The sequence below is a fragment of the Hydra vulgaris genome, chromosome 12, assembly GCF_038396675.1.
Source record: "Hydra vulgaris chromosome 12, alternate assembly HydraT2T_AEP".
NCBI lineage: Eukaryota > Metazoa > Cnidaria > Hydrozoa > Anthoathecata > Hydridae > Hydra > Hydra vulgaris.
The window spans coordinates 1,850,001-1,869,321 of NC_088931.1; the positions used below are offsets into that span (position 1 = coordinate 1,850,001).

General features: G+C 28.8%; 2 protein-coding genes across 4 annotated transcripts in view; both read left to right on the forward strand.

Moving 5' to 3' along the window:
- Positions 1-1,711, forward strand: part of LOC100206557 (galactose-3-O-sulfotransferase 2) — a 2,481-nt gene extending 770 nt beyond the window's left edge. Inside the window, exon 2 of one of the 3 annotated variants that reach the window (XM_065811207.1) lies at positions 552-1,711. In XM_065811207.1, the coding sequence (XP_065667279.1) occupies positions 552-1,641 (1,090 nt within the window). In that variant the 3' untranslated portion in view covers positions 1,642-1,711. Of the gene's footprint in view, positions 1-548 lie in introns of all 3 variants that reach the window. The other 2 variants (XM_065811208.1, XM_065811206.1) reach the window with 2 other exon arrangements.
- Positions 1,712-14,529: 12,818 nt separating this feature from the next.
- The window catches only part of LOC101234505 (protein cereblon), a 69,169-nt gene continuing 64,377 nt past the window's right edge, over positions 14,530-19,321 (forward strand). Inside the window, exon 1 of the mRNA XM_065811210.1 lies at positions 14,530-14,614. Coding sequence (XP_065667282.1) covers positions 14,578-14,614 — 37 coding nt within the window. The 5' untranslated portion in view covers positions 14,530-14,577. The remainder of the gene's footprint in view (positions 14,615-19,321) is intronic.

Below are 19,321 nucleotides of genomic sequence, written 5' to 3' on the forward strand. Positions count from 1 at the left end.
TAATTTTACTATCTTATCAAATTTTAAATTAATCAGCAGGTTGTAAATTTCACCTAGTAATCTTTCGGTGTTCGAAAGTAATGATCATGTTTTTAATCCCCTCCCTCCCCCTCCCCCATTATTTTCCAAAAAAGAAAAGAAAATTGGGAGTTGTAAACTTTATATATATTTAGAACTTCTAAACACTAAAAGAAAACTAAGATAAAATTAAAAACCTGTCGATCTATTTAAATTTAGCATAAGATTATAAATTTTATCAACTACTCTCACATTTGGACTGGCGAGTTTTAATTTTTGGGGGTAATTTCGTTCCCAATCTTTCATCGCAGCTTTTTTTGCAAAGTATACTCATTCGACATAAGTTTAAACATTCTTAAGTTTAGAGTTTGCATAATGCTTAAAAATATCAAACCTGAAACATCAAAATGTCCTTTGGGTGCCCATCTTGTACTTAGGGTGTGTTAGGGTGTACTTAGGGTGCATATCTTTACACTGAATTTTTTCATTTTTAATAATGTATAATAAAAAGTATAACAGTTTTGTTTTAGGAGTTGTATACCAAAAAAAAACGTTGTTTTCTTAAAGACTCATAAAACTGGAGGATCTACTATAACAAATATATTAAATAGGTTTGGGGAATCAAGACGATTAACCTTCATTCTACCTAAACTGGGAGAAAATAGACTCGATTGGCCATGGTTTTTTCGTAAAGATTCGTTTTATCCTTTAAATGGAAGTACACCAAATATTCTAAACAACCATGCTAGATATAACCCTGACGTGATGCAAGAGATAATGCCCAACGATACTATATACATAACTATTGTACGTAATCCAATTACTCAGTTTGAATCAAGTTTTTCTTATATGACTTTTGATAAAATATTAGGAATGCAAAATTCGACTGACCCATTAGAAGAGTTTTTTAAAAATCCTGAGCAGGTTTTGGTTAACTATGTTCTCACGCAAGACTTGCGAATCAATAGCGATCGATTAAAGTTAATTAGGAATGGTATGTTTTATGATCTGGGCTTAGAGTCTAAAGATTTTAAAAACCAGAAAAAAATTCGATCGAGTATTGAAAAACTTGATTCTCAATTCGATCTTGTCATGATCACAGAGTACTTTGAGGAGTCTTTAGTATTACTAAAGAGACTTATGTGCTGGGAAATTGATGATGTTGTTTTTTTCCGTTTAAAACAAAGATCAACTGAGCTGAAGCGAACGATATCAAAGTCTCTCCAAAAAAAAATTATGCAATGGAGCCAAGCTGATGTGCAATTATACAAACATTTCAATCGAACTTTTTGGACAGCTTTAAAAAACATAGGAAAAGATTTTTGGGACGAAGTGAATTTGCTAAAAGCAAAAAATAAAGTAATGTCCGACTTATGTCTGCAGCAAATGAACCAAGTTTCATCCGAACTTTTTCAAACAGTACAAACTAAACAGTACAAGCTAAGAACTAACATTCCATACAGCACCAGAGAGATGTGTAAAAGAATGACATGGGATGAGATCAAGTACGTAAAACATTTGAGAGAACTCCAAACAAGCAAAGATGAAAAGAAAGATTCAAAAGGAATACTTTTAAAAGCAACCACGTGGCTTTCAAATCAGCTTCATTTTTATTTAATATAAAATACTCTCCTTTTTTTATATTTTATAATTATTTTTTATATTTATTTATTTGAAAAAATATATTTATTTTTTTCTTTTTATTTTTTATATTTCTTAAGATAAAAAAAGAATTTCAATAAAAAAGCATATGTTTTGAAAATTGATAGAATAAGTTATCTGCTTCAAAAAATTAAACTATTTAAAATTAATTGAAAAAGTCTCAATAAATAATGTCTATGTTATTTGCAAAAATAGATATCCAACTTTATTATGTAATCTGATTTTGTTATAAAACGCTTCAACGCTGCCGGTAAAAGGTGGTACAAACTTACAAATTTGCTCTGAGAGGAAATCTTTGATCTAAAACTAATTGATTTTGTGTTACCGATTTTTGATATTTATTGAATACAAAATTAAACAGGTAATCAATTTTAAAAATTTGTAAAATATGTTTAGCTTAATGTTTTGTATTTAATATTATAAAAGACTTTTTTTACTTTATAATGTATTTGGTTATTTAAAGTAGTTTGTGCATAATTCATGAACTGTTGATAGATTAGATAAGTCATAACCTACAATTCTTATTTTTGTTTAAAATATATTTTGATAATTTACCGTTAAATTTCGTATCGAAATTCGCAATTTAAATGTGTTTGCCTAAATATGCATTTCAACTTATATTATAAATAAGTTTATTTTTAACAAAGCACAGTCATTTTAGCTTCTGTAGCTACGGCCTTTGCAATGAAGTGTCTTTTTAGTTAATTTTTCAGTTACTTTTTTAACCAAAATACTTAATAGTGTCTTATAATTTACTTTGTAAAAGACTTTTAAAGAAGTTTAAAAGGGCAACATAAGTTCAACCTGAGTGTTTTGCGTATAATAAAAAAATTATTTTCAGATTATAAATATTTATCTAGTATAAGTATTTTAATCATTTTTTTTTAATTTGTTTTTACTTTTTATATTTTATTTAATATGTTCTGTTTGTTTTTATGTAGAGGAAAGCACTTAGTTTTATTTTGAAATTTAATTTGCAATATAATTGAAGAGTGTCCTTCAAAACAGTTCTGCAATCAAAATGGTATGAAAAAAAATCTTATACCCTAAAAGTTCAAGGACGTTTTAGAATATATGGCTTCGAAAGCTGTTAATAGGCAGCAGAGAAAAATCATTATCAGGCATAAAGATAATATATGGATAATAGACAAGAAGGTACTGAATTGAGAATTTTTCGTTTTTCAAATTCAAAGCCACTTCTGAGAGAAATGAAAGCCTTAAATGTATACGAACTAAATGTTTATAATATTTTATTTGTCAAAGACAAATCAAAATTTTGCCAAATTTTGATTTGTCTTTGAAATGGACTTTAACTTCTTTTAAGCAAAAATTAAAAGAAGTTATCTTTTAAGCAGAAAATATTTTTTCTTGTTTTTAGTTCTTTTATTTTATATATTTTATCCAATATATTTATATTTTAAATGCACAGTTATATATAGTTTATATTGATTTATTTTTAATAGTCAATTTTATTTTATTTGTTTTATTATTATATTTGATATTGTAAAGGGCTTCATTATAAGATTGTATGATCTTCTGGAAGTCCTGCCGATTATTATTTGTAATTACAACAAAAGAGAAAAGAAAAGTAACAAATATAGCAAAATTCATCATCGATTTTGATGTAGATTAAACAGTGCACATTTTGGGATGAAAACAAGTTTGATTGTCTTTTGTTAGCATACATTTAGCCATTCATAACGCCGTAAAAGTTGTTTCTTATTGATTTATGTTCTAAAAATTTCTTAAAACAATTTTTGGTTCTGCATAATATTTGAAATAGTATGTAACTGTCAAACAATTAAACAAATAAAAAAAATAACATCTAAAACTTTAAAAAAGTAAAAATAACTAAAGATAACTTTTAAACAGTAAAATAGTATTGCATGAAATCCATGTATATAAATTTAATTTTTTCTTGGACAGATTTACTCCCAACAAGATTGCAAGCAACTAAAATTAAGTTAGGATTTACTACAAAATAAAAAATAGTGAGAAAGACCAAGGAAATGGTAGACTGAAAACTTAAAAAGTTAATGGTTGTATGAGTCTGGAAAATATTAGGATTGGAGAAAGTTCCAAAGAGTTAAAATGTGGGGAAAACAATTAGAAGAATAAAATCTGAAGAGCATGAAGGCACAGATACCTTAAAAGGATGCAACTTTCCTGAATGACGAGTCAAGAATGAGTTTTGGTTAATGGAGTTAAAGATGAAAGCTCGTTTGAGCTGCAATCATAATAGCATTTGTAGAAAAGAGAAAAAAATGCAACTTTACAACGATGAAAAAAAGACTCAAGCTTGGCAGATAGAACAGGTCTAACTGTATTTAAAGCGCGTTTTTAGACTTTGTGGAGAAAAGAAAGAGCATCATTAGAAAAACCAGCACAAATATGACAACAAAATTCCATACTGTAGCAAATAAAAAAGATTTGTAGAGATAGAAAATGGAATCAAGAGTAAGATAATGGCGAGCACAATAAAGAGAAACAACCCTGTAGCAAATAAAAAAGTTTTTGAGATAGAAAATGGAATCAAGAGTAAGATAATGGCGAGCACAATAAAGAGAACCTTAGTAGATGCTAACTTTGCAATGAGTTGTACTTTCCATGAGAGGTCAGTCATGAGTGATACTCCAAGAAAACGCAAAAAGAAGACTCAGAAAGTAGGTTATTATTCATTAAAATAGGAATGTTGAAAATACTGCCATAGTTGTTCGCAGTACATAGCTAAGTTTTGTTGGAATTAAAATTCACAAAATAATGTAAGTCTCAAAGCTAGCTTCTGTTGCGGAAGAGAGATTCATCAGATTTAAGATATTTAAAATATTGACAAAACAAAGTGGATCCTTTTCCACTCCTCAACAAAAAAAAAGTTTTTTGCCTAATGATTTACCTAAACTTTGTATTGATAAAGTAGAAATAAAAAAAGATTCCGTTTTAAAATTCCTCGGTATTTATCTTGACGAAAACATGACAACTCATATTGATTATATATCAACAAAAGTTGCAAAAAGTATTGGAACCCTCTATAAAATCAGAAATTTATAAGGTCAGAAATTTATAAGGTCAGAAATTAAAATTTTAATAAAATTTGAAACGACTATACTACTTATTTATTCATATTTAAACTATGCAAATATTAAGTATATAAGTATATAAGTATATAAATATTGGTATATAAGTATCGCCTGGGCAAGACTGGGGAAGCACAGGTAAAAAAGTAGTCGCAACGTCTTCACCGCCATCAGAAACATGCAATGCGAATAGTATGTTTTTTAAATTGTTTTTCAAATATAAAACCTTTATTCAAAGATATAAATGTATTAAACGTGTATGAACTTAAATTGTATAATACTTTATGTTTTACGTTTTGTTGTATGAACAACCCATTATTAAATGTTTTTAAAGATCTATTTACCGTTAAAGTAAAGAATAAATATAGTTTGCGAAATAATAACTATTTAAAAGAACCCTTTTGTCAAACAAAGTTTAATCAATTTTGCATAGATTATCGAGCACCTTATCTCTGGAATAAAATTGTCCAGCCTTATTTAGATTCATCTATCTCTTTTTTTGTTTTTAAAAAAAGTTAAAGAATATTATTTTTTCAACAGATAGTATATTGAAATATTTTTGAGATATTATTTTAACCATTTATCTTTTCAAATGTTTTGGATTGTTACTTTGTTACAAACTACTTGTATTATATATACTTGTATTATTTTATATTATATTTATATTATAATATTTATATAGTTTTGGCGACAAGATCGAATATGATCTTCTTCCAGGTTCCAACTTAATATGATTATATTACACGACATGTAAATAATGTAAACTAAAAAAAAAAAAAAAAAGGTCAGCTGCCTGTTTTAAGCAATCAAAAAAAAAGACCTTTTTTCAAGTCTGAGTTGTCAAAAAAACTTTAGATGTAAGATTGTCAGGAAGATCATTTATAAATATAAGAAACAATACAGGATCAAAGAACAAAATAGAACCTTGAGGTGCCCCAGAAGTTACAGCAAATAAAAAAGAATGTTGGCAATCGAAGATAACTTTAATTAAAATGCGATAAGATAAATAACAAAAATCGTAAAAGTTTTTTAAGCATGCTTACAGAGAAGACCAACATGCCAGATCTTATCGTAAGCTTTTGATATGTCAAGAACAACCCCAGTGAGCACAAGACCGTTTTTTAATGGTTCCATAAAAACGTTTTTTATTGGTTTTTTAAACGTCTATATGAAATGGTGACCGGACGTCTGTTTAAAAACGTTTTGTGAACGTTTTTTAAGGGTCCTACAAAAACGTTTTTTATTGGTTATATGAACGTCCATATGAAGCGGCGAACGGACGTATATCCTAAAACGTTATTTATTAATTTTCATTAACTCTAAATGAAACGTTTTATCGTTTTTAACGTTTTCCTAAGAACTTTTATTTTTAAGTATAAGTTATTTTAGTAAATAACTTATGACATAAAGAAAAGAAACCTTTTTACAAATGAAATCTTAGGTTTAACAGTCTAGACCCGGATAAATAATTAAAAGTTTAAATATTTTGTATTTATTTACAATTTAAACATACAAAAACATAATAAAGTAATTTTGATGCTATTCTATTAAGAGCTCTCTTCAAACGATCGCCTATCAACTTATGGAGCAAATTGAATTTTGCAGTATGACAATAATGTTCCTAAAAAGAAAAAAAACCATAGAAATCTTTCATGCATTTCACTAGCATGTAAAAAAATATATTAAAATGTAAATAATAATAAGAATAAATAAGTAATGTAAAATTTCACACAGTTTATAAAAGGAACAATATAAAGGACATACACACCACATTTATTAAAAAATTACCATAAGTTCCAGCATTCTTAAACAATGCTACAACACATTTTGACATGTCATCCAAAACATTATTAGCAGAAGCTGAAAAAGAACTTAAAAAATCGTAGAATATATTTAGTTTGATCACATTCTACTTTAATAAGGAAAATTCATAGATGTAAACAATATACATAATATAAATATAAATAAATGTAAACAAGAATATAACAACAAATAAAACATTACTTTATTATTTAAAATTATTTCCCTTTCATCTCATTGCTCTGTTCTTTAAGAACATTGAGCACTCTATTTGTAAAATACACTAACATAATTTACATATATATATATATATATATATATATATATATATATATATATATATATATATATATATATATATATATATATATATATATATATTGCATTTATGTATGACTATATAACTTTGTAAGTACTTATGAATGTATAGTTTAAAAAAAGTTTTTTACAGTCGTAAAAGTTCGTTGAAAAACTTAAAAATACTTCATATTTTTAAGTAAAGTTGCACATGCGCATTTTGCCCTTTTTAACTTGGAGAAAACGTTTTTTAAAGGTTTTTTCAAGGTCCCGTAAAATATTTAATCAAATGATAAAAAAAATTCCTACTAAAACGTTTTTTACGAAAGAAGTTATTAGAGATGTTAGAAATGTGTTGATTAAAAACTCAAAGACCGTGCTAATTATAGAGAGAAGACTTATCAGACAAAAGTTGGAGGGTTTCAAAGTGTTTTCCAGAGTTATTCAAAATTGGAATAATAGGTGCTTTTTTCCAGCAAGCAGAAATACAAGTTTCAGTCAAGCACTTATTTAATAGTTTAGAAAAAACAAATGCAAAACGATTTCGTTTGTTGTATAATTTGAAGCCTGTTTTTACAATAAACCCGGCTGGCATAGCAACAGCTTTACTTCCAGTCTATACCAAGAAAATTACTGACTAAAATAATTTTTCAAGAAGATGAATATCAGAAGTTTGTACTAAATAATGTTAATGAAGCTCTTAATTCTATTAAAGTTGCTGATTCACCAACAGGATGTTTATTTTTCAAATTTGATGATTGTGTCGTGTTCCAATTAAACAGGTTAACCCATTGTTAGAGATTCAAATCACTCCAGCTTCCGTTTCTATAGTTGAATCTCGAATAAACTCTTCTGTGGCTTATGGTCCAGACAACATACCTGTCATAGTTTTACAAAATTGTTCTTCAGAAATTTCTTCAATTCTCTCTAAACTATTTATTAAGTGCTTGACTGAGTCTTGTTTTCCTGCCTGCTGGAAAATGGCATCTGTTGTTTCAATTTTCAAAAACTCCGGTGAACTTTCTGACCCTCCTATTATCGTCCGATCAGTCTTCTTTCTGTTATTAGTAAGGTCTTTGAGTCCTATCTTGAGTCAAATAACTAACTGTCAGACAATCAATACGGTTTTCTATCCTCTCTCTCTACGGCTAACTTGCTAACTGCTGTGACTGAAAGATTTTATTGTGAATTAGATGGAGACGGAGAAGCTTGGGCATATCTACGGCTTACAACAAAGTTTGGCATGCTATTCTTCTCCATAAACTTGTTTCATATGGTGTATCTGGAAAAGTTTTTTTAATTATCAAATCGTCTCTTTCTAACCGCTTTATTAAAGCCATTCTTGATGGTTAAAACTTTTTTTTATTTCCAGTAACTTCTGGAGTACCTCAAAGTTCTATCTATGGTCCTGTTTTGTTTCTAATCAACGATAATGATCTTTCCGACAACTTTACTTGTAAAGTAGCTCTTTTTGCTAATGACTTAACTTTATACTCCTGTCGAGACAAAAAGTCTTCTCTTTTCAATCGCTTAGAACCCAGTGGGCACAGTACGTTTTATAACGTTCTTTGGACGTTTTTATTAGGTTTAAACCTTATAAAAACGTCTAAAAATCGTTTTAAAAACGTACCGTGCCCACTGGGAAAATGCAGCCGATCTTAAATCTGATCTTACTTTTGTAACAGATAGGGACTTACAGTGGCTTGTAAATTTTCATTCCAACAAAACTCAGTTATTTACTGCAAACAACTATCGCAGTACTTTCGACATTCCTATATTAATGAATGGTTATCCTCTAAATTTCATCAAAGCGTGTAATAATAATTTTTTGAAATAATTATCAATTGGTATGATTGGAATAGGGCAGTCTAACTTGTCTGAAAAAGTCGCATTATTTGAAACATTAAAGCTCTCCGTTTTGAATTCATCCTCATTGAACTATTCAGCAAAGGCTGCGTTTTCTTCTCCCGCAATTTCGGTCAATTACGTAAACAGGTCTAACACGCAAAACGGTAACAGCCATTTGGTTAATAAAATTAGAATAAGTAATGCTGACATGCTTTTTTAACATGACTTGGGAGGCAAAGTACACGTTACAATGCTTACAGATTCTTTGAGACAAACTTGATTGTAAAAACTTGAGGGACAAAACAGATCGTAAGGAGGAAGCTTGAATTATTTTAATGATAGAGTAATGGTGCTATGAATATTGGAAGCGATAAAAAAATATACAGAAGAAAAAAAGATTTTTGCTGGTGACGTTTGAAGCGGCTACAGCTTTCAAGCCATCTTCTGACAGGCAGATTGAAATAAGTAGAGGCCAAAATCGGCCGGGATTAACATGAAAATAAGAGCTCCTTTTCAAAGAACAACATCCAAGATCCTCACATTTCATAGTTTGCGCGAAATATTGGCTGGTGCGCACATGAGTGGCACATGATAGTGTAAGATAAGAAATGATAATATAAGATAAGAGATGGTATACCAGGACGAGAATGGTATCAAGGTTTCACGAAACGATAGTGTCATAAATTAAGCGTCAGAGTAGCAGACAAAATTTTGTCTCTCAGAGCTTCCTCTTGTACCAAAGACAAAGTAACAAGTTATTTCAATACACTTCAAAAACAATTTCTTGAAGCAAATATCAACAATAACTCTGCGTGCAATTTGTGGAATTTTGATGAAATGGGTTTTCAGGCGATCAAGGTAAATAGCATATAGTTTTCAGGCTCGGGGCTAAACGCCATTTAAAGTTGGTTGGTAACAACGAAGAAATTAATTACACAGTTGGTAATTGTGTCAATGCTACCGGTACTATTCTACCACCATTCGCAGTTTACAAATCAATATCACGTCTGTACAAAACTGATGTGTATGAGGACTACCAAACACCGTATTTACAACATCCGATTCGGGTTGAATGAAAGAGAAACAATTTATTCAATGGCTCGTTCACTAAAGTATTCATGCCGGTAATCAAATTAGTTCCAGGTAATTAGTTTTGTCTACTTAAATTGAGTAGTTTGATCAATTAATTAAATAATAAAGTATTTTTTTAAATTACAGGTATTCACATTTTAGTCTTGGACGGACACGTCGCACATGTTACTTACGATGTGGCACGTATTTGTATTGACAATAACACTAGGCTGATATGTTTACCGGCTCATTCGTCCCACATACTTCAACCGTTAGACGTAGGTGTGTATTGTCACGTTAAACGAGTATGGCGCAAGTTACTTACAGAATTTTATGCAGCTAAAAATTTCAACAACTTAACAAAAGAAAATATCATTCAACTACAAGCAAAACTTTTTAGCTCCGGTGACGTATTTACACGAACACAAATAATCGCTGGATTACAAAACTCTGGTTTGTTCCCACTAGATAGTAGCAAAATTGATCAATCAAAATTACAAATTGCTCAAACATTTCAAGTACCATCTCAGCCTGTTTCATCATCTTCAATTTTTTTAACATCTTAAAAAATTGTTATTAAAAATTAACAAGTTTCCCCAATTATAAGGGGAAAAGTAAACGTTTTTTTTCTTCATAAAAATCGATTTTTTTTTAAGATTTTCAAAATAATAATTTTTATATATTTATATAATGTATTAAAATTCTCTTTAAAACATTAAAAAAAATTAAACAAAATATTTTTTCTTTAAAAAGATATTTGAATCTGAAGCTAAACCGTTTACTCTTACCCCAGTTTACTCTCTCTCTCTCTCTCTCTCTCTCTCTCTCTCTCTCTCTCTCTCTCTCTCTCTCTCTCTCTCTCTTTATATATATATATATATATATATATATATATATATATATATATATATACATATACATATATATATATATATATATATATATACATATACATATATATATATATATATATATATATATATATATATAAATATATATATGTATATATATATAAATATATATATGTATATATATATGTATATATATATGTATATATATGTATATATATATATATATATATATATATATATATATATATATATATATTATATATATATATATATATAAATAGCGGTGGCCAAAAATTAAAGAGCACTTATTTTTTAGTTGGTTTCTTAATCTTTAAATTAAAATTAAGAAGATTCTAATTGACATATTAAATTTTTTCTTTTAATATCTTGTTAATTAAAACATACGGATTAAAGTGGTATAATTTTTTTAATCTAATTCTAATTAAATAGCGTTTAACTTATTAAAAACCGATGAGTACTTATAAATCTTCTTTAAATCAATTGGACAAAATTTAACGACCACTTTTAAATCTTTAATTTGCACTTACTAAAAATAATAATCCATTATTTTTTTTTAATTGTCTTAATTGCTTATTACGTTGGCTATAAAATAAAATGTCGAAACCTGAGTTTCGATATCAAGTAAACATTTATTTTTGAATTGCAATAAGGATATAAAAATATTGCAAAAATGCGTGCAAAGATCGAAGAAAAAGACAGATACGCGGCTCTTGTATTAAAAGAAGAAGGCTATAGCATCAGACAAATAGCAGAAAAGCTCGGAAGGTCTCACTCTTGTATTATTAACATAATTCAACGGTACAAAGAGACCCGGTCAATTAATGATCGTCATAGGACTGGACGCAATAAAGTTTCAAATGACCGTGATGTTCGCTCGTTAGTGAGATTAATGAAAGAAAACAGACAAGCATCATCTACAGACTTGTCTACGAAATGGGCACTGTCAAATGGTCTGAAAGCAAGCCCTAAAACTGTGCGAAGGGTGCTCTACAATTTAAATTATTTATGGCGTGCTGCTGCAAAAAAACCACGCTTAAATAAAAAACAAAAATTTGCCAGGAAAGAGTGGCGCAAACTACATAAAAATTGGTCAACAGATCAGTGTAGCCGTGTGGTCTTTAGTGATGAAATGAACGTTGAGGTAGACAACAGAAAAGTTCGCGTAATGTTGCGTAGACTTCCAAGCGAACGGTTCGATGAATCATGCATTTTGAAACGAACAAAACAAGGCAGTGGTTCAATAGGCATTTGGGCCTGTATGAGTGCCTGTGGAGTCGGCGTTTTACATTTATTCGATGGTAGACTCAACAAAGAAAGGTACATCGAAATTTTAGAACACTCGCTTATTCCTAGCATTGATTTATGGCAGTTGCAAGATGGATTTACTTTCCAGCAAAATAATGCGCCGTGTCATAAAGCGCATGTTAGCGATTGGTTCAATTCTAATAAAATTCAAGTGCTTCCATGGCCTGCCAATAGTCCAGACTTGAATCCAATAAAGAATTTATGGTCGTGGCTTGATCACAAGCTTGGTAAAGAACAACTTTACAATTTGGAAGATTTGAAATCTTCTCTCATCATTTGAAAAATGTGCCTGATGAAGTAATCAAAACTTTAATGAATTCAATGCCAGAACGAGTACAAGTGTGCTTGAAAACAAATGGATGAACAACACGTTTCTAAATTATTTTTTTATTGCTTTTTGAAATATTTTTGAAACTGGTCTTAAAATTTTGTCCAATTTTTTAACCAATTGATATTTTTTACTAGTCAGTTTTTTAATTTTTTAACATTATTTTGTAAAAAAATTTTAAATTCTTTTATAATAAATATAAAATACAATAAAAATTCTTTCTAAAAATGTTTTTCTTTTTTTGATACCATTTTCCAAAATAAAATTATAATAAGGTTAAAAATAAATTTTGAAAAAAAAAGAGTGGTCTTTAATTTTTGGCCACCGCTGCATATATATATATATATATATATATGTATATATATGTATATATATATGAGGAGTGAAAAAAACTATTCACTGTTTTTATACGAGTTATATTTTTCAGTAGAATGTACTTTTTCTAGCAAGTTATAGTTAAAATTTTTTTTTTTTTTCGAAATTCAAAACCATGAATATTTTTGGGACAAAATGAAACAAAAAAATCATTTTAACCGAAAACGGGACAAAATAAAAACCGTTGGGACGCTGGGACAAATGGCATAAAACCGGGACAATCCCGGTCAAAACGGGACGTATGGTAAGCCTATATAGATATCTATATATCTATATCTATATATCTATCTCTATATCTATCTGTATATATATATATATATATATATATATATATATATATATATATATATATATATATATATATATATATATATATATATATATATTTATATATATAGATATAGATATATAATATTTAAACAAATACCAACATGAATTTTTTTTCTTTACGATAAATTCTTTTTAATTACGATAAATAAAAACATTACGTTTCTAATGTTGACTTCCTAAAAACACATGTTTAGATAGTTTTCCATGTTATTAAAAGCAAAATACATAAACATAAACAAAAAACATAAGCATAAACTAAAAATTAAAAACCAAATCAAACAAATTAATAAAAGAAAAAAAACGAAAAAAGAAACGAGAAAAGAAAAAAGAAAGACAAAAAACCAAAGTTAAAAAAAAAAACATTCGAAAATGAATTAAAGTGAAATATAAAAATTGCTCAGTTTTTGAAGAAACGAAAAAGAATAATTTTAAAACTTTATTAATTTCGAGTAGTGGTATGTGTTTGCATATTATGATATGATTTCTGATGATCCCTCTCTCCCCTTTCTCTTTTTTGTCCTTTTTATCATGATCTTTCCTCCCCCCCCCCTCCCTATGACCATGACCTTCTTTTTTGGATCTGAACGAAATTAGATAAATCTTGACGGAATAGGTTGCGGCAAAAGAACCGCAAAAATTGCAGCCCGCGCAGTGTTACCAAGAAAAGAAATTTGATATTTTTTAAATTTATAATCAAATTGAAATCAAATTCTAAAGCCAGCAATTATTATTTATATACTTTTCTAAATAATTATATAAATAATAGTTAATTATTATTATAATATTTAATTTATTAATACAAATATATTATAATACTATATCTGTATGGTCACTACAAGTATATAGTAGCATGCAATGCTACTATTACTAATAGTATTAGTGCAATTGCACTTTAGTTACTAACTGTCTTATTATATATAACATTTAATACTAAAAATAATGAATTATTATAAATGATAATAATTTATTAATTTTGTTTTTATTTTATCATATTAATAATGACTTATAAAATAGTTATAATAGTAACACTAATGAAACTACTAGGTAATATGTAATGTTAATCGTAACAATAACAGTAATATTTATTGTGACCGGTATTATTATTTTTACTATTATTACCATTTTATGTTATTATAAAACAATAACAACAATGAACATAACAACAAAATTGAATATATAATTTAAAATTTTTTTCTAAACATATAATAGTTAATATAGTAAATTAAATAAAACAACAACAACAAAATTCACAACAACAATTAAGAAAAAGAGTTGAAGTAGAAATAAAAAATATATAATTCGTAGATAAAAAAGGTAAACATTAAGGTTATTCAGTATTTTAACACTTGCAAAGCACTAGAAATAATTTTGATAATATAAATTTAAAACAACGTTTTTAGAGGTATAAGTTAAAAATAATATAACAAGAACACTAATTATAATTTAAATTACAATGGTTAAAATTTTTATATTATAATTTTTAATCAAGTATATAGTTATTGTTATATTGTTTTGTTTATATATTGTTTTTTTTAATAAACTATAGTCACTAAATAAGAATAGTTAAGCAAAATGAATATTATATAAAAATACTCAGATGGAAGGCATATATAACGAAGGAGCAGAAGAGGATGGTGAGTTTAGGTTTTAAATAGGTTTATTATTTTATTTATTAATTTGTTGTTGATGACATATTTATTGACTTGCACTGTTGAATACCTGTTTTAATATTTCTTTTATTTAACTAGTAGAGTTTTTTCATATCAAGCATTTTAACTGCTACTTTTGTGTGTTTTTATCTGTCTATTGCCAATAGGATGGCATGGAGTTGAATTACTTGTCACAATACCTATTTGAGCTAAGGTTTTGAATATTTCGATATAAATGATAAGTCTCTTAATGTATATAAATTTAAGATCCAAAAGGAAGAATTTGTATTGAGATTTAAATATTTTACAACTGTAGCTAAACTAGTAAAAGGCAAGCAATTATTTGGTTACCAAAAATATTTATTAACACCTGTTAATAAATGTCTATTTAAAAAATTAAATGTTTTTTTAAAATTGGTTCTTCGACAAATAGATAGATTCCACCTTTCAATTGGTTGATGGTTCATAACATTTGACTCCTTGAGTTGTCGAACTTGAATGGCAAAATTGCTTGCTGATGATTAGTTTAAATTGGTTCTATAACAATCAAACAATATTGAATAGAACATTCTGACCCCTCCAATTATCGTCTGATCAGTTTTTTTTCTGTTGTTAGCAAGGTCGTTGAGTCTTTAATAAACAAATTTCTCACATTCCATCTTGAGTCAAATAACTTACTGTCAGACAATCAATATGGTTTTTGATCCTCTTGCTCGAAGACTGATTTGCTAACTACTGTGACTGAAAGATTTTATTGTGTATTAGATGGAGACAGAAAAGCTAGGGCTATGCTCTTGACATGTGGCTTTTGACAAAGTTTGGCACGCTGGTCTTCTCCATAAGCTTGTTTCACATGGTGTATCTGGGAATAGTTTTTAAGATTATCAATAGTTTTTTTCTAACCGCTTTATTAAAGTTATCCTATATTCATATATATAAATCCTATGTCCATATATATATATATATATATATATATATATATATATATATATATATATATATATATATATATATATATATATATATATAATACGTATGTATATAAATATATATATATATATATATATATAAAATACGTATGTATATAAATATATATATATATATATAATATATAATAATATATAATATATATATATATATCTATATATATATATATATATATATTTTTTAAATTATAATTAAAGAGATATATATATCACTATAATTATAATTTATATATTATATATATATTCCAGTTAATAGCTTCAGCAACAGCCATTTTTAAATAATGTTTTTAAAAATATTTTTTTAATATTGCATGTTTTATCTTGTTACAAGTTTTAAATATAAAGAAATAAAAAGTCATAATATAAAAGTAGTTTATCTTGTGGGGTTCTTTTATATTTTTTCCATGCTTGTTATAAATAATTCCAATAATGATTCAATTAAATGTACCATGACAATCTATGCAGTGCTCTGTGTCTCTAGAAGCATTCCAAATCCTTTTTTGCTGTTAATCTGATGCTCAATACTTCTTTGTAAAACTCTCTTCTTTCTTTCTCCAATAAAAACTCCATTGCATAGACACTGTTGATTCTTTCTTGATTCTTAAATCAGCTGACTTTAGTTTTGATTTCCTTATCAAGGCATCACAGATACAATGAAAAACCGTCACTAAGTCTGTGAACAATTTCAGCCTATTGAGCTTCCATGACAATGCCATATTTATTACCATGCAAAATGAGGTCCAATTCTGCCATATTTATTTGAACTTCAGATCAGTACTTGTTCAACCATGTTGTGTCTTCTACGGTGACTACACAATTTAGACATAAACTTCAAATTCCAAGGAACTGGCATTAATCCACATGTTGCCTTTACTGCCTTGCACTTCCCAAACTCCACGAGTAGGTTTATTTTCTTTTACCTTTTCTAGTACCTCCTCTAACACATGTCATACTCCTTCATCACGAGTTTCATTGTCTCATCCACTTGTCAGAGAAACTGCTTATCGTTTAATAAGACTGCAAGCAACATGCAGTTAACCGCAAACTGGCACATGGTTCACAAATTGTCCACACATAGAAAATACCATCCTCCTTGATACCTCTTTTTTCTCCAGTCTAACACCGGCCGACATTTGCTTTTATTTCATTGAATTACTGCCATCAGTTGAAGCTGACCTTTTAGTGGTCCCATTGTTTGTTCGTCATACTTCAATAACCATCCTTGCTTTATCCACTTCCATAGTACCAAACTTACCACCAAAACTTGATAGTTTATGCAGGCCCCATTAACTTTTTTGTTTGTTTGTTATTTCACCTCCCCAAGGCCCAGAAGGGCACTACAGATGAGGGGGCTACTTAATTGTGGTTATAACCCTCTCTCAACTCTATAACTCCGAAACACGAACCTTGACGAACAAGGCCGCTGCGCGGAGAAACAAGTTGAGCGCGGTACTACCAGGGACGTGGTGGGGATCGAACTCCGAACCTCTCGCTTATGAAGTGAGCGCACTACCATTACACCACTACCGCATTACACCATTACCGCAACTTCAAGGAAAACCTTTGCTGACCCCATTAACTTCAAGGGAAACCTTTATGCATCCAGTTATCACAATGGTAACAGTGCACCCACTTTACATTATAATCGTGAATCGTTATGCAGCAATATTTTAAAAAGCACTTTTTTGAGTCTTTTGCAGGCCTCGGTGAGAGTAAATGAGCGCGAGAGCGGAGAACAACTCTCCTAAAGCTCCGAGAGCTGTAAATTACTCCCATAAACCATTTTAGAGGAGTGTGGGCAAGAGCAAGAGCTAAAGCTCTCGCTTCCTGCCGAGGCCTGCTTTTGAATTTCTTATTTTTAGATTTATGACTTGCTTAACTTAATTTTTACCAAATTAGAGTTTTCTTGCTGGTTTTTATTCAGACATGGTTCAATCCTATTTTTAACATTAATCATGAACATAATACTGTTTCCATATTGACAAAGATGTCGTTCAATTTGATCTAATTCAAGTGAGGCAATTGCCCATTCATTTTTTACAGCATTCTTTTTATCTTCTAGCTAAATGTTATTTTCTTTATGATCTATAGTTTTGCATGTATCTAATAAAAGATTGTAAATAAGCAAAACAACTCCAAACAAAATATGGAAAGATGGAGGTAAAACTTGTGTCAACTCTTTTAGTGGGAAAATCATAGGCCCAACTAGACTGTAGTGATGTTTTCTATTTTCATTCAGACTGCGATCATCAGCAAGATTTCTATTTTAATATTGTATGTAATCATTAACAGTTCTTATTTCTACCTGACAGTTTGCACAAGTATGTGGCTGACCACCATGGTTTTGCAAATGTGATAACATTGTTTTGTCAATTGATGATGAATATGTGGCACTGAATCCTTGGTGACCCATATTGTCATCAAGAAAATGATAATCACCACCTAAAAATACCTTGACATTACGACCATCTTTCATTTTGAATCAAGGTTTTTGCATAATTTTTAACTGTTGGTAATAAACTGGATACCGAATCTTCATCATATTTTCAACACTATCATCTGCTCTAAACATACAATAAATATGCACATTGTCAGAAACCAGAATTTCTTGAATTGATAATTTCAACAAAATACTTTATGTGATCTCCATTTTAGTGAATCACTATTTATTGTCAAATGCATTATCAAAAGAAAACCCATAACAATCTTTTAAAATTATATCTTCAAGAAATTCAATCACATTTTGAACACGCATATAGGGACAAGATTTAACTTCTTTGTGTGATCTTCTCAACCCTATAAAACCAGTTTCAACTTCTTTCATGTGGGAAATCATTGGGAACTTTTCCTTATTTATTTTGCGCTCCGATGGTAGAATGTTCATTTTTAAATTAATCAGACATACTCTTAAGTTTCTCATTTTATTGCTCAGTATATGTAGAAGGGATTGTATTGCAACAGCATTTTTTGCAGATAGTTTAACAAATATGCCTGTCACAATTGCTCTTAAACTTAGAATTTGTTAGATTTAATAAACAAAAAGAAATCTTTATTCCTTAAAAAGTATGAACATTTATGAATGTTAAACATTATTCCGTTTGTAAAACTTTTTCATTAACTCTAGATACATTAAACTGATTTGTTTCAGCAACCCCTAAGTTGTTTAAATTATAGTTTATCTCAGCTGCATCAAGATAGAGAAAATGAACTTTAAGTGGTTTTTTGTTTGACATTGGAAGCATAATCTTTTTATAGCATTTCACTCATTTTCTGTAGACAAAAAGTAAACAAAAGTAATAATTTGAACTAAAAAATAATTTCAAATCAGGTTTGCTTTATTGTTTTTCGATTGATTTAAGCTATTAGAATTGTTAGATGTTGAATGTTGGATCTTCTTGAATCAATGCATGGGTTTTGCTTGTGTCTCTGTTTTTATGACTAGGCAACTCATTCTATTATCTCCTAATGAGGGTACAGCTCTAAAACTCAGTTTTATGGTTCTGAGGCCGGCTGGTAGTCAGGTTTCCCGAACTCTGTGGTAGCTCTCAGAGACGCTGATTCCATCAACAGCTTAAAAATATCAAAGTATTAACAGTGCCATGTTGCACATGGATATGGTGTCCCTGTTTGTACTTTTGGTGTGCATTGCGGAGGCCATATTTGGAGCCCTTTGTTACATCTTAGGGTTTATTAATAGTAATGAGGC